The 15,805-nt window shown below is 41.0% G+C and overlaps 1 protein-coding gene across 9 annotated transcripts in view; it reads left to right on the top strand.

Annotated features, from left to right (window-relative positions):
- pde4d (phosphodiesterase 4D, cAMP-specific) overlaps positions 1-15,805 on the top strand; it is a 164,228-nt gene that overhangs the window by 126,373 nt on the left and 22,050 nt on the right. For all 9 annotated transcript variants that reach the window (XM_086030965.1, XM_086030964.1, XM_086030967.1 and 6 more), the window contains 4 exons: positions 8,189-8,380; positions 11,010-11,046; positions 11,346-11,422; positions 12,428-12,477. In XM_086030965.1, the coding sequence (XP_085887091.1) occupies positions 8,189-8,380; positions 11,010-11,046; positions 11,346-11,422; positions 12,428-12,477 (356 nt within the window). The remainder of the gene's footprint in view (positions 1-8,188; positions 8,381-11,009; positions 11,047-11,345; positions 11,423-12,427; positions 12,478-15,805) is intronic.

Genomic DNA, 15,805 nt, shown 5'->3' with positions numbered 1-15,805 from the left:
CTCTTCCACTGTCACGCCGTCATACAGCGCTGGAAATAAATAAACCGAATCCTCGCTCCAATCGTACAGGAGAGAGGGGAATGCTTCTTCTCTTATCTCCTGTCTTTATCTACATCCTTTCATCAGTGCTTTCTTGCTCAGTTTTGTTATCGCTTATTGTTCACGCGAGATATGCAAGTAGCGCTGATGGGTGTGGGAGATAGTTTGGCTTTTTCTGTTTGGATAAGAAAGCACTTTAGCCCTGCTTGTATTCTTTTGTCGTGCTTATGTATGTTTGCGTGTGGATCCGACACCTTCAGGTGGTGCGCGGCACACCTCCTGTCTCAATACCACAACAGAGCGGATGTCTGTTTACTTTGAATTGAGTAGTAAAGTGCACGCATTAAGGTCAGAAGCTGGTCAACTTTCCAATTCAGTCGGATTGTTCCCTCAAAGTTGGTATATGCATTTTTTTTTTTACAGTGTAGGACAATTACTCTAACGCTCACCTCTGCATTGAACAAAAGTCAAGGCAGCCCTGCTTACCTTTTGGCTTTGACGTGATAGCAGGGTGTGGGACCCGTGGGGGATGTGGGTGTTGCTCTACGATAGAGTTTCAGACATTGTAACTTGAAAGTGGCTCTGGATCTTAACCCAACCTATATGGCCATGTGATGGATTGAGAATGTCAGTTTAGTGGTGGATATTATGTATAGCAGTCAAATGGTGACATCGCAGTCCGGTAAAATGTAAAACAGCTCATTCACTGACACATTTTGGTCGATAATAAAAGATTTATTTGGTTGTTTAATTTCCCACTTAATTGGTTGGCAGACACTCCAAAAAAAAAACAACCAAATATTTTATGTACAATAAATCCAAAAGTCAATTTCAAGATTTCAATTTCAAATTTCAAAAGCCAACCAAAAAAGTGGCTCTTGGACAAAATGTTTTACTGTTGGTGACATGCTGTGAAGGAAATGCAGGAGGCTGTCATTTTTTTACATTGATGGTTTGTTCGCTTGTTTTATTCTGATTGATACGTTCGAAACAGCGTGATTTTCGCAGTTTCCCACAGTGTCGTTTTGTAGCAGAAATCCTTCGGGTCTACAGTCATCCTCTTTTCATATTCTGCTTTCATTTGGGAAAGTGAGTACAGATTGCTGATCTGAGGTTGAACTTGATAGATTTTGTTCGAATTACAGAATAGATAAATAGACGTCATCTGACATATTTTCTTCTGAAAACAATAGGCCACTTTTCAATGATGGCATAAAAAAAAATGTCAGCTATTTTGTGGAATACTTTACAGAAGGGCTCCGCATTTTCTTTTCTGACTTTTGCGAAATCTTTTGTTTGACCAACTCATATCCTGCTTATCAGCCTTTTATTGTGCAATTTCTTAATCCTAACCTCGCACTGTCTTCAGATCATGCTGGATGTTTTTGGGGTGTCCGTGTCAGAACTTGAGGCGGATAAGATGAAGGCATGTTTTATTTATTGATATTAATTCATTTTTCTTTTTCGTTATGATGAGGTAATAATAAATATCAACCGGCATTGTCACACCTCTCTCCCACTTAGAAAACCGGATGATGGCATGCTGGGATTAAGCATGGAAGAACGCCAATGTCTGACTTTGACTTGAAGTGCTTTCATCTGCGTTTTGTCCGTCAACCGCCAAATGAGCGATGATGCCGCTTGCATGTGCTGAAGGCCTGTTTTCGATTAGTCGCATTGGGAGTCTTTGGATTCCTAGTGGAAGACTAGCAGAACTGGTTGAGTGCGTGACGTTTATTTGCACGCGTTTCACGACTGAGCGACTCGTATGAATGGCGCATTGACAGTCAGCGTAGAGACTACAAGCAGCGGGTGTTGACTTTTTTTGCGCTCCGTCTGGCAGAACAAGACTAACCAGATGGAGCTAGATGGCACAATTGGCTACGCTTGTATGCTAATTTTCTCACTGCGAACGTCACCATTGACGTATGCGTGTAAATTAGAAGTATAGTAAATACACTTTACCATCCAGAGAGATCCAATACAAATGTGATTCCCACTCATGTGTCTATCAAGGGTGCAACAGTATGCCAAAAATGACTTTTCGGTACCCTGGTTTTAAGGTCACACAACAAACAAAGCTGCTTATCTTTTTTGGAAACGTGAGCAGGTTTTGTGACATTTGAAACTGCAAACTAGCTAGCAAAAAATTATCCAATAAATGACATTTTCAAAATAAAAAACAAAATAGGGTACTCACTCAAATATAAACATAGGTATTAGAAAATACTGTGGTGCGGTGCGATTGTGTTTATTCTGTCTGCCTCACGGTCAAAATGTTCTGTGTTTGAATCTCGGGCCTTCCCGTGTGGAGTTTGCATATTTCCGGGTACTACCGCGTCTTCCCTCATTCCAAAACTTGCATCTTTAATTTCATTTTGGACTCTAAATGATCTATTGGTACGAATGGCCATTTGTCTATATTTTCCATGCGATTGGCTGACGACCAATCCATTGCGTACCCTGCCTCTTGCCCCAAAGTCAGCTACGATAGGCTCCAGCTCACCCGTGATCCTAACGAGGACAAGCCCTGTAGAACTGTAACTGCATCATACTGGCAGCTGTTGGCACTCTAATGTAAGTAAAATCAAAACTATGGTAGAGTGTCTGACAGTGTGTTTGTAAAGGCAGATTGGTTCTCATGCAGGTGTACCAAATGCTGCGTCCTGTGATCTTACGTGATTTTAATCTCACACTTTTTGTGGAGTGTGAGGAGGAGTTTGATTTAGCGAAGTTTCCTGACATCCAAGTACGCAACTTGACTCACGTGGGAAACATTGTTCCTGCAGGGAGTTCCATGCGTTTGCTACGTATGGGCCGATGAAACTCGATCTTCCATCTTTGGACATGCTACTGTCCTCCTGGATGTCAACAAGACATATTGTTTTATCACAAAGGCAAGATTAAAGTCATATCCGGCATCTGCTGACTCTTCAAAAGATTTCCTTCCAAGGCGACTAAGTCGCTCCTTGTTGGGAAATGTGGAAGAGCTTGTTGTCAGAGGAGAGAGGAAAAGAAGACCTCCCTCTGTGTGTGACGTCAGAGCTGGTGCAATACCGCAACAAGACATTCCCAGAGAAGGCGTGTCATAAGTTCCACATGGAGAAAAAGAAAGAAAAGTCAGTGTTCATGACATTTATACAGGACAGTGACAATGGATTATAAAACTGGCTTCTTGACAAGTCCATTAAGCGTCGTGGATTGAGTCAGAACGATACACACCAGAGAAATGTTATAAAAGTGGCCAAATGTGAACTTTTACAAGCTACGTACAGGGGATACTACTTCCGAAGGCGGAATATTTTCTGATTCATCTCACCGCCTCGCTCTGATTGGTGCTTTCTAAATTAAAAAGTAACATGGAGAAAAAGGCAGAAAAAAATCCCCCGATTTGACAGCCAGTGTAAAAAAAAAAAAAAAAGGTTACTCATTCTACATTCTACCTTTCAGAATGAACTTCACCCCCCTACTCCGTGTCAAAGCCATTTACACAAAACAACAACACAGAAAAAATACAGCTCGTGCAAAGCAGTCCGATACTACCTACAACGGAAAATTGCCAACTTTGTTTCCTTAATTCTGTTGGTGCCATCAATAAAGCAGAGCAACACAGAAAAATGGAAAATACAATATAGGCCAATGGTTACGTGCAGTTTAAAGCGGGCTTGTGTGATTCCTTCAAGGTGAAGACGCTGAGTTTATGAGATCATGTCCCATCTTTTAACAGGCAGTGTAACACTTAGATGGAAAAAAACGTGTTCGTTTTATAAAACTAAAACTAACTAGAATCATAGCGAAAATGTCCTTCGTTTTCACATTTGTCAATTAATATCATACATGAGTTGTCAGGGTTCCTAAAAACTCCTTAAAACCAACCGGATTTAAAAAAAAAAAAAAAAAAAAAAAGCCAAAACGAAATAAAAACTAACTATAATGAAAAATTGAAAAATATTATAACCCTGGTAAAAATCCTACCCCTACTCGGGTTGATGTTGTTTCTACCGACCATAACAAAAAGTTGCCGCTTACATGTAACGCTTCCATCGTGTACAGGTATTGTAGGCAGAGCTTCTGATACTACGCCCATAGGGGGAAAATTGACATGGAGAAAAAGTGGGAAAAGGACCACATTTTGTAGTCATTGTAAAGATGCTTCCGATACTTTCTCCAAAGGTGGAAAATTACCGGTTTGACTTTGTCCACCCATTCTGTGTCTGTGCCGTTTGTGACACAGAACAAGATTACAGGCAGTGTAAAATTGGCTTCTGATACTACCTCTGTAGGAGGAAAAATTGCCGGGTTGACTCTGTCCCCATTCGGTGTCGTTGCTCTCGATATAGAACATCGGCGGGGGGGATGTGTAAAAATGACCTTTTTTTTTTTTTTAAGACAGTGTAAAGGGTGCTTGTGTGCAGGTGTGGTTTCATTTTCCTGCCTGATACTAAATATGTCGTGTGGTGGTGAGAGGAATCTGGTGCAGACATACCGGTGATGTCCAATCAACACAAATAAGGAGTTACTGGAGTCATACTGGCTGTGTGCACGGGTGTGTGCGTGCGTGCGACTGTGTGTGAGCGTGAGAGAAAGAGGACAGTTCGATTGCCCTTTCTTCGCCAGCCAAAGCTGACACTCACTTAGCCGCTGCTGCTTCCCAGACAACAGAGTGTGAGAGACCAGTGTTGAAGTTGGGGAGGAAATTCCTGGCGTGAACCGAGTGTGCGCGCGTGTGTTCATTGTGACTTTGGCGAGCGGTTACATAGCGACACACGCACGCACACAGATAAAACATTCATCCACATCTAATGATTTCATCGCCGTGCGTTTTGTCAGTTCACTGGATCGGAGCCAAAATCAGCTTTAAGCCATTTTCACTAAACACACACTGTAACTCCTTATCAAAGTAAAGGCAGAGTATTTGCTTGCTTTTAGTGGTTAATGTCTTTTTACACATTGAATGATAATGAAATGTGTAAAAAAAAAAAAAAAAAACGTAATTTTCACCGCTCATCACCAACCGCCACAGTTCGCGCTTGTCATGTGTTATGCGGTGTCCTAATATCAGTTAGATTAGGCCTCTTTGGCACATGGGTGGATTGGTGTGACTTGAGTGCTCCCATGCAAGTTTCCACTTGCAGGGCAGTCAAGAACAGTTTGTTTTTAATGGCATTATTTCCTAATACTGTAGTTTTGAAAGAATTGTATTCAGTATTAAGACTACTTTCTTTTACATTGATATAGAATTGTTGAACGTTTCCTTTATTTTTCAATGAATGCCTGAATCATAATGAATGCGGAGGTTGATATATTTCTGAGTAATTTGGTGGAATATTTGGACTCTGTTACTTTAGTATTTGCAGTTCTTACTTCATGCTTAATGACACGTAATAGATAAATGGATAGTATTCAGATCTGATAAAACAAGTATTGGGACACATGGTCATTGCACCTACCAGAAGGGAAAATAGTTAATCCCAGAAACAGGCCTTGGTGGTGTATCTCCGATTTGTGTTTACACAGCACTTGTATTGACAATTATCTGATATGTTTCAGATTTTTATCCACATTTGGAAGAGGCCCGAGTCTGATTAGAAGATTCCATGTGTGTTTTTCTTTCTCTTCGGGCTGCCATGATATGTGACCAAATGCTGCACTTGAGAGCAAAAAGTTAGAAATGTGTTATTGAAACATTTGAAATCCAGCATTAAAATGCTGCAAAAATGAAACTCGAACCAAGGTTAAATATCTCAATTCATGGCTAAATGTGGTCTCCTTTGTTTGCCAAGATATTCTATTTTATTTTATGACTTTCTTTTTACATTCTTACATTTTTTTTAAAATTCTTTTTGACATTTTTGTTTTATGACATTTAATAATCGGGTGAGTAGTCATTTTAGATCAAAGATTGTCTTCCATAAAAGGCAGAATTTGCTTAGTGTCTTTACAATAAATTGAACAAATATTTGTTCCACATTATTAGAACATGGATGACATATAATAAGCCTCATAGCGTTATGAAGCAGAGGTCTGTAATACACATCAATGTGACTATAATATTGTAAAAATGTGTCCCTTAAAACTTGACCCTTTTTTGCCGTCCGTCCTCCGTCCGCGACCTGTGTGCCCTTCCGTCCTCGTCCCTCCGTCCTTATTCATAAAAATAATCGTCCTCCGACCCCATCCTTTAAAAAGCGCTTCCATCCTTACATTCCGGTGCTGCCCCCCAAAATAAAAAAACATGCGTGCACTCATAAACATTATTTAAAAGTCATTAGCTGGCTAATTTCCTGTGCACGTCCACTTACCGGCTGGGAGTATCGCGAGCGGATTGAATTGTTTACAACTGTTAAACCAAGATAGCAATTAGCTGCCAACACAAGACCGTTGCAATGTGATGAAGATGATGATGATGATGATGATGATGATAATGCGGACCGGAGCAAGCCAGGGGCATCACGAGCACGGTCACGAATATATTTAAAATTCAGTAATAACGCAATACTATTGCGTTTTATTGCAAAACGTTTGCATGTTAACGCAAGACGTTTTCAGTTTTTATAAAATAATGATTGCAAAATAACACCGGGTTATTTTAAGAGGAAACAAAGACTTCCACTTCCGGGTCGTTTAAATTTACGTCGGCGCTGGTCGAGATTTTTACGGTCGAGAGATGTCCCACATACAAACATACAAAGTATGTCCTAGTGTGGGACATCTTTTAATCCCACTTTTTTGCAGTGAAGTTATGAATCAGCTATGGTGAGGAACAATTCATCGGCTCTGACAATGTTTTTCCCTCTGAACCGTTCTAATCATCCACGTGTGCACCGCATGCCTCGACACGCCGCTGACGTCTTCCTGTAGCGCACACACTACAAAGTTCGTCACGCCGGATTAAGGACGTGCCCTGATCCACAGTGAGGATGATGATTATGTGCGGGGGCGACGTCGTTGCTGAGCGTCATGGGATACCCAACACACACACACACACGCACACACAGACATACATATATATATATATATATATTACTTATGCTATATACACATTTGCAGTTTTTTCATGTTCCTCTCTACAATACATCATATACATTATTTATTGAGAAATGAACACAAATGTATTTTAGAGTGTATACACTAAATTAAATGCATTAAATACAGGAGTCTTGACAATGTAAATGCTTGGTGAGCCGGGTAAAAGAACGGTGGGGGACACGTGTGGCTCCCGGACCATATTTTGTCTCCCCGTGCCCTTCGCAGATCTTTTTTTTTTATTATTATTTCTTTTTGAGCAAGCCAGCGCAGGCATCTTATATTTATAGAAAAAACAACTAACAAAAGGCCACCATGTCACCATTTGCGACCGCCTTACATATGCTGCTCAAACAACGGAGTAGGAAGAAGAAAACTTATCAAATCTCACCCCCATCTCACATTTATATTACAAGCCACACATCATGCATCTACAATCTTTGTAGTTTACAATACTGTACAATAATAGCGCCAGGACTGATGCTAACCAAAACAGCGACGCCTACCGAGGCACAACAGTCCATTCATTTTCATTTTCTAGTGCGTTTGCCCTTATTAAGGACACGATTGAGTACGAGCTGGTGTAGACAACTAACCTTTCAGAACCAGACATCTCTAATGCCGTTGAATGTAGGAAAGGAGAACCACAATTGCCAATGCACTTTTCAGCCATTTATTGCAATGAGCGCTCTCGTGCAGGTGCTGCCGTCGGCAACACCTCACAGCCGGACACTCAAGCGCTCGTCAAAGCGTGAGCCAGCCTGTCACCTCTCTCCGACTCACTCATGCCACCGCACCAGGCCCCGCCTCTTCAAAGCGCAAATCTAACAAAGTGATATCACGATACAAAACCGTGGTTTAATTGTGTTTAAAGCGTGTTGTTTTTTTTTTCATATAGTCTCTGTCTATATCTCAGATGATTTATGAAACGTGTGCCCTGTGATGAATGGAACGCATTGTATACTGTATGTTGTGTTTGGAGATGTAAAATTAGGTGCTCATCCAAATCACAATTGTTTAGCTTTGACAGGCGTTTGAGTGACATCTTCTATTGTTTAGTAAGACATTGCATTATTCTGTTAAAATTCCTTGTTCTTTTTCCCCTTTTTTTTTTTCCACACAGTTTCGACGTGGACAATGGAACATCGTCAGGTCGCAGCCCGCTGGACCCGATGGCCAGTCCAGGATCGGGCCTCATCCTGCAGGCCAACTTTGTCCACAGTCAGCGGAGGGAGTCGTTCTTGTACCGCTCGGACAGCGACTACGACCTCTCGCCCAAGTCCATGTCCCGAAACTCCTCCATCGCCAGCGACATGTGAGCGCTTCCTGCCATTCATTTATTGCATTTTTCAAAACTTACCTCAGTGTTCCCCAATGTTGCACTGAAAGCTTTGTATTCTATTTGTAGAGCTTGTTTTTTTGCCTGTCTGAGTGTCTTGTCTGAGTGCCACAGCTGGATGTTTATCAGTATAGGTCATAAAGCTGCCACATGGGCCACCTTTGGCTCTGGAGGGAAGTGTGCATGACCAACAGCTCGCCGAGTGGTGTCACATCTATTCTTATCACATATCGCGCACAAGCTGCGCAGTGAAGTATCTTAAATCACTGCTTAAACGGCTGCCGTTGACACACTACTCTTTATTGATTCAACACTCCTGCACAAGCAAATCCAATACACTGTAAGTGTCGAAAACTCACCGGGATAATAATGCCCCTTTTTGATCGACGCCGCCTTCTTCATATGATGATAGCATGCTCCCCAGCCGCTATCCGGTTACATGAAGTAGCCGTAGTGAAAATGGAATTATTGTGTGAAAACGTAGCTTCTTGATCGAGTCTGAAAGGGAAGATGGGGAAAAGCACAATGAATGGAGGAAAAGTAATGATCTGCATTAACGTCAGATACTGGATGGACCTTATTGCGGCTTTTTGCTTGGCTTTCATCATTTGACCCGATTAGCCTATTGGATACACTATTTGGTACACGGAGAATCCTGAAATAGCCCCAACTCAGCTTTATTTTTAAAGTACCTTCCTTGCAAATATTCAGCATACTTATGGAATTGGCAAGTATCTCTCCCAAATCTTAAAAAAAAAATGTCATTATGTACACATTATATTTCACTAGTATGAATGTAGAAATAAAATGTTAATCACCATACAAAAAATGTATTCGGTCCACACTGGAAGAGATAATCCAATTATGAGAATAGAATTTTTTTTAATTTGAGACATTCTTTCAGCTCTCGCACTCCCTGCTAAACTTTCAACTGACAATCATATGTTTTTATGTCCAGCATACTGTATACCTACACATCTCTATATGTTTGATCCGCAAAAATATACCATCTTAAAGCCTCACGTGGCTGGAGTACATCCCACCGAGTTGTGACGTGGATTTGCCAAATCGTGAAGAGAGGCGCTAGTCGCTAGCTAGCTTCTGGACTAACCAGCTTCTGGGCTGTCGCGCATTATATTACGGCTTTGCTTGATGTTGTGTCAGTGTGTGGGTCCACATAACAAAGACACTTCAGGTAACCCTAATTGTTTATTAAACACAGCACGACGTTATTTAACCCGTGGCTTCACACTACATGTCACACATTTGAGTTCATCCTTCCTTGCTAGTTTAATGCCCCCAACGCGCTACATTTCACCATATTACGGAAGTCTGACTAACACAAAATACATTTCACTTGGGATTTTAAATAAATAATGACACCAAGCTGTCCTGTAAATTCTGGCATCAGCAGTTATCTTCAAACATGCATAATGTATTTAGAAACACATTTCTGAACTCACTTTAGAGAATCTGTCATTACTAAAACAATAGTGGGTGAATGTTATTTTTACTAAAACAAACAATTAAAAAAAAAAAAGAACATTGGTAATGTTACATCAATAAGATAAACATGTTGTAAATAAAACTTAAATATTAAAAAATATTACTGGCTGGCAACCAATTCAGGGTGTCGCCCGCCTACTGTCCGAAGACAGCTGGGATAGGCTCCACGCGCTCCCGCCACCCTTGTGAGGATAAGCGGTATCGATAATGGATGGATGGATTAAAAAATATTGGAAGCTCATGTTTAAAAAAAAAAGTTCTACAAATCTACAAGAATAATGCCAGAATTCTGAAGTCAATATTCCAAGAATAAACACGATATTTTATGAATTAAAATGGTCATATTAAAAGAATAATGTCATAACCTTTGATAAATATACATAATTTTGTTCAAGAATGTCTGAATTTTACTATTAAGAAGCTGTGATCTGAGAATTGTATTATTAAGAAGTAGTAATCTACATAAATAATGTCTAAATTGTATGAATGAAAAGTCTGTTTTTAACAAAGGTAAAAACGTGTTCCAAGTCGCAATCATATACCGTGGATTTTCATGTGTATGTTTAAATACATCGGAGCGGTCATATGTCGCGTGAGCAAACAGCATGCCGTGTCATGTTCGTGTGTGTTTTACGTGTCACTGGTGCATGACCGATCACCTGATCAAACGTTGGCGGTGCGCTTTGAGGTCAGCAGCACAAGTGCGCGTGACTCACGGTCTCTCTGGTTCAAATGCGTAAAGTCCTCTTCCTCGCCTGCCATCCTGTTGGCTTTTCCCAGAATCCACGAATGATGTTCGGGAATAGGAAATCCTCATGCGTGGGAGCTTCTACTGCGTCACCACATTGTTGTGCCCGCCACATACCGAAAGCCGGCTTACAATTGGCAAGTGCCATGACCGGCTGCTGATGTGAAGTCAACATTGTCACTGTGATGGAGTGCATGACGGACACTGAAACGTCTCATATGACACACCCCATCATCTCTGACCTTTTTTTTTACGTCATATGCTTGTCCACAAGATGTCCAGATTCTAAATTGACAGCTATAAGATATTGTTGATTTAAAGTCTCTCTAAAATCTCTCTTGTGTTTTCCAGCCATGGGGACGACATGATTGTAACGCCATTTGCACAGGTGAGCTTTTTCGCCACCGTTTGATGTTCAGGCTTGACAGCAGGGGTCAACATCCTTCTTGGAGCTGAGAGCTACTTCTTTTGGAACTGATTCATGTGAAGATTGATATGCACTTCTGAAATAAGAAATGTGTTTGAATCACCTTTACTAGTGGTCAATATCATTAGGGCCTGATATAGATTTAATAGGCTGATATTAGCTTTTTGCCCGCGGGCCCCACCTTGGTGACCACTGCTTTACAACATATCTATTGCAAATCATAATTAAAAAAAACAATACTCTCACCTTTTGCCTTTCAGGTTCTCGCCAGCCTAAGAACTGTACGGAATAACTTTGGTGCGTTAACCAACCTGCAGCAAGACAGAGCGTCTAATAAGTACGTCTGCACCCCTCTGCTGTACATTGTCGGCAACTGTTAGCGCTACCTTGTGTTCACTCAAAATGTGGCTTTGTGCCCCCTCCTCTGTTCCCCAGTGGTACTACAGCAACAGCTTTACAACCTTTTACTGTCATTCGTTGCTCGGTGCATGATGCAATTGTAAGGAATAAATGTCTCCATCAATTAGATGCCTCCCTTTTACCATCCGGGAAAAAAAAAAACACATAGTAAGGGTAATCATCCGAGTTAATAAATGCTATTGTGCACACAAAGGTTTAACTGCTGGGTCCATTTGAACTCTGTTGCTAACCTAAACAGCAGCACCTAGCAAAGTACGTCTCCCGGATGGATAAGTTCTGATTTATAATTTAAGTTATTATTCAACTACTGTGTGCAACAACCTCTAATGGATGCTGTGGCCCAATTAGTCACTGGGTGGCCCATCTACTGCTACTTTCAAATAGATCCTTCCCTTTTCCTTTCAGAGAGCAAAAGTGGGCCGTATGTGCAATTATCTCAGTCCATAGAAGCTATTGTTCACTCACAAAAATGGTTCATTTCTGTACCAATTAGTTATAGAGTGCTTTAAGTAACCTCTCTTAAATAAATGCCTCCCTATTCCCATCCCGGAAAAAATGTTTTAAGTGTAATTATCTCAGTTACTGTATAGACATTATGGTTCACATACTATCTTAATTAGTGAGCACATTAGAACTATGTTGCTAACCAAAACAGCAGCACCGACCAAAGGATGTAAACTGTCTCTCAGATTAATTAAAAAGTATAGTTCCTTGTAAACTATTCCAGGCGATTTTAAGCTTTGTTGGAGGTGGCGTCTTTGCCGACGATTAGCGACCAAGTCGACTCTGGCTTGTGGTCTCTTGTGCATCCATGTGGCCATCTTAATACATTTCTCCATTTCTATCTGCAGTTGAGTCATTTTAGCACCCTTGGCTAAAATTTGAAAAAATATGACGTGTGTGTGTTTTTTCCTCTCAACAGGAGATCACCGATGTGCAACCCACCACCCATCACCAAGACCACCTTTACAGGTTTGTGTATGATATAAATATTACATCCACTGTATGGTCAAAATATCATACGAGACTGTCTGACCTACTTAATGATGGTTGTTGTTGTTGTTGTTGTTGATGATGTTGTTGTTCTTGTTGTTGTTGTTGATGATGATGTTGAGATATGCTGTCTGTCTTTGATGGTTAGAGCACACTTGTCCTATACAGGCACTTTACTTTGCTGTAACGTCTCACAATGTCAACCAGGGTTGCCCAGACTATGGTACAGGGTCCATCCATGACCCACCGTCCTTTTTTAGCGATCGTGGCATATACTAAATTTGGTGACCATGACAAAGCCATAGTTGTTATTTTAAAAGAAAAACAAAAAGCCAAGGGGGGAAGTGTGCGAAGTATGGGGGTTACGTGAGCCCATTCCCCACATGAAAACAACTACTACTACTACTACAATTGATAATCATCAATAAATCATCATCATCATCTTAATAATAATAACAGTAATAATAAAAAAGAATACATTTGTTTTACATTGAGCTTTTCCAGATATGCCCCTGATATAGATCAGTCATGCTAAAATCTTTTTTTTTTTTTTGGTTTCACATGTATTGTATTTGTCAATGGAAATGAGAGACATTGCCACATTGAAACATCCAAATGATCTCCTTGCAGGAATGACTTTCCGATAAATCACTTGCTCCTATATATGTGACGTCTGTCGATGTCGCGCTATATTTAGAGCCCAATCATACTGGTTAGCGGCCATTATGGGCCCTGCCATAAACCGGTGACAGCTGTGAGTCACGGTAGTGGTTGTTTGAGAGTATTGACGACCTGTAACGGCAAGGCATGGAGTTCATTGAAGGGAGATTAGCTCAAGGTTGAAGTAAACCAGACAAGGCCTTTCTCTGTCAAATTTACTTTTTATTTTTTATATATATATATATATATATATATATATATATATATATATATATGATATGAATGTAAGCTTAATGCCATAGCTGTCCAAGTCATTTGGATATTTTCATAATACATTAAGATAAAAAAAATAAATAAATGATATAGCATTTTGCTGCTTAACTCATATTTCACAAACACAAAATCAATCAGAATGCCGTGTTTCAACTAGTGGGCGTGCAGGGAACATATTCTTGAAAAAAAAAAAAAATGTTTGGGTTGCCTTCCACATTAATTATGATATGATCATGATTCTAAGCAATGAATTTAAAACACAAGAAAGGATTATCATTTCGTTCTTAAAATGAACCATTATGCATTTTTTAGATATACATCTGAATTGTTTTTCTTTCAAAAATGACCTGGCCCATCAATCCGTTTTAGGAATCAAACGTGGCCCTTGATAACAAAAGTTTGCCCAACCCTGGTCTAGACTCCCCTATGATTGATGTATTCATTGATTAAGAGGTGTGTCTGAATACTTGAGTCCACACGGTGTGGCTCGGGCTCCCCCTTCATCTTCCTCCCTCCCAGTCCTGTTTCTCCCACCCAGCTGCTCCGCTTCGTGGTTTGTCTACAGCCGCGCGTCTGTGCAGCAGCAGAGTGGCCTCTCCGAGCACCCGGTGTCTGATGTCGCACTAAGCATGAGAAGAATGTCATTGACGTCAGTGCAGTCGCTGTCAGAAAGGGTAGCACCCCAGTCGCTGACACCCCAGCCAGGGAGGGTAAACGGGGAAGAAAGAGGACAGACAGACGAGACGAGTGGGAAGGGGGGGGGGGATTATTGTGACAGAAAGAAGAGAAGGAGGATATTGTTGACAATAGCATGATGACATAGGAGCTTCTTGAAGATGAACGGGCATCCTGTTTATGCTTTGTGTGACCGCAGTGACACTATTGTCACTTGATAGCAATGTTATGCGTACGTCATTAAAGCCCCAAAGAAAGATGACGCCATGGTGTGACGACGGCATGCGATTCGGTGTGCAGCGGAATCTCTCAAGATAACGCCCCAAAAGTCATACAACATGAAATATAAACAAAAATATGCTTCAAAGTCGAATAAAATCTCAAATCCTGCGAGACTTAAGTTGTAGAAGAGACGCCACAGCGTCAGAGGGCCGCCGGTGCATAAGGACAGTGCGTGGTTTTCAATTGTGTCCAAAGCAATCGTCGCCAACTAATTACGTGAATGAGTGAAGCTGCTTCTGCTCTGTGAATACAGTGTCATACTTCTCTGACGACTGTCTGTAAGGCACAAGCAAATGAATGTTCAAATCTTCCGTTACTCCTGTGAAGGAAGTGTTTAAGTGGCAACGCTGTCCGCTAGTGGCCGTTAGTAGCATGTCTGCCTCACAGTTCTGAGCTTCGCAGTTTGAATCGCTGCTCGAACCTTGCATGCTTGCTTGCGATAGATAGCTTGATTTTGAAAAGTACACCCGAAGCACATGCAGCGGAAACATTCCCTAACTTCCACTAACAGTAACAATTTATGGAGGTATTTTAGAGCACTTCTTTCATTATATTTGCCTAAATCATGTTCTTGCTCTTTTAGTAAACTACTTATTATTTCCCTACTTTACTTTTAAATGTCTTCACTTCTTTTGTTTTGTTTTGTTTTTTTAATTTCTCATATCATTTTGTCTTTAAATTTATTTTGACTTGAAATAACCTTTAAGTGTTATTTTGTAACTATGTGAAGCACATAGAGTTACCTTGTGTATGAAGTGTGCTATATACAGCTATAAAGCTGCCTTGCCACATTGCCTAACAACCCAGGCTGAACTTAGCTCTTGCCCAACATACAAAGCTAGTCTCTCAGTCAAAGGTGTACAGTATCACTTCAACTACCTTGACATCATCTATTGTGCTACTTTTGCATTCATACCGAGCTTTGGCGCCATCTTGTGGGCATGCTAGGGCGTTTCAGAAAGTGTACTGAAAATGGCAATACAGTAGTTGCGATTTTTTTTTTAGCAACTAGCTGGGGGATAAGTCCCTCACAAAAAAACACCAAAGGGTGAATTTGTGAATAGTAAACTGCAAATATGCGGTGGATGGCTGTACATGAACTGAATATGCTCCCTTTACGTTTCCTGATCACATAGTATTAAAAGCCCTGGGCTTTGGCTTCTATCACCTCCCCGCCATATTAGCTGTTTACCTCCTGCTCAGTGTATTTGTATGCTGATCATATACTTGACGTGCATGCACACACCACATCGCATCCCTCCTGCTCTCCTGCTCCGCTTATGATCCGGTCCATGTGTTGTCGCTCTCCCTTCCCCATCTACAGTGCAGTCCTCTCAGGCTTTAGGTACAGCACGTTTTGGCTACCAGGGACGCCGAAGCAACAGCAGACCCCCCCCCCAAAAGCTCTCACCCCCGA

This window comes from Filicampus tigris, chromosome 5, assembly GCF_054856515.1.
Source record: "Filicampus tigris isolate MCC_2025a chromosome 5, RoL_Ftig_1.0, whole genome shotgun sequence".
Classification (NCBI taxonomy): Eukaryota; Metazoa; Chordata; class Actinopteri; order Syngnathiformes; family Syngnathidae; genus Filicampus; species Filicampus tigris.
This window is presented reverse-complemented; position numbering and strand designations above follow the sequence as displayed.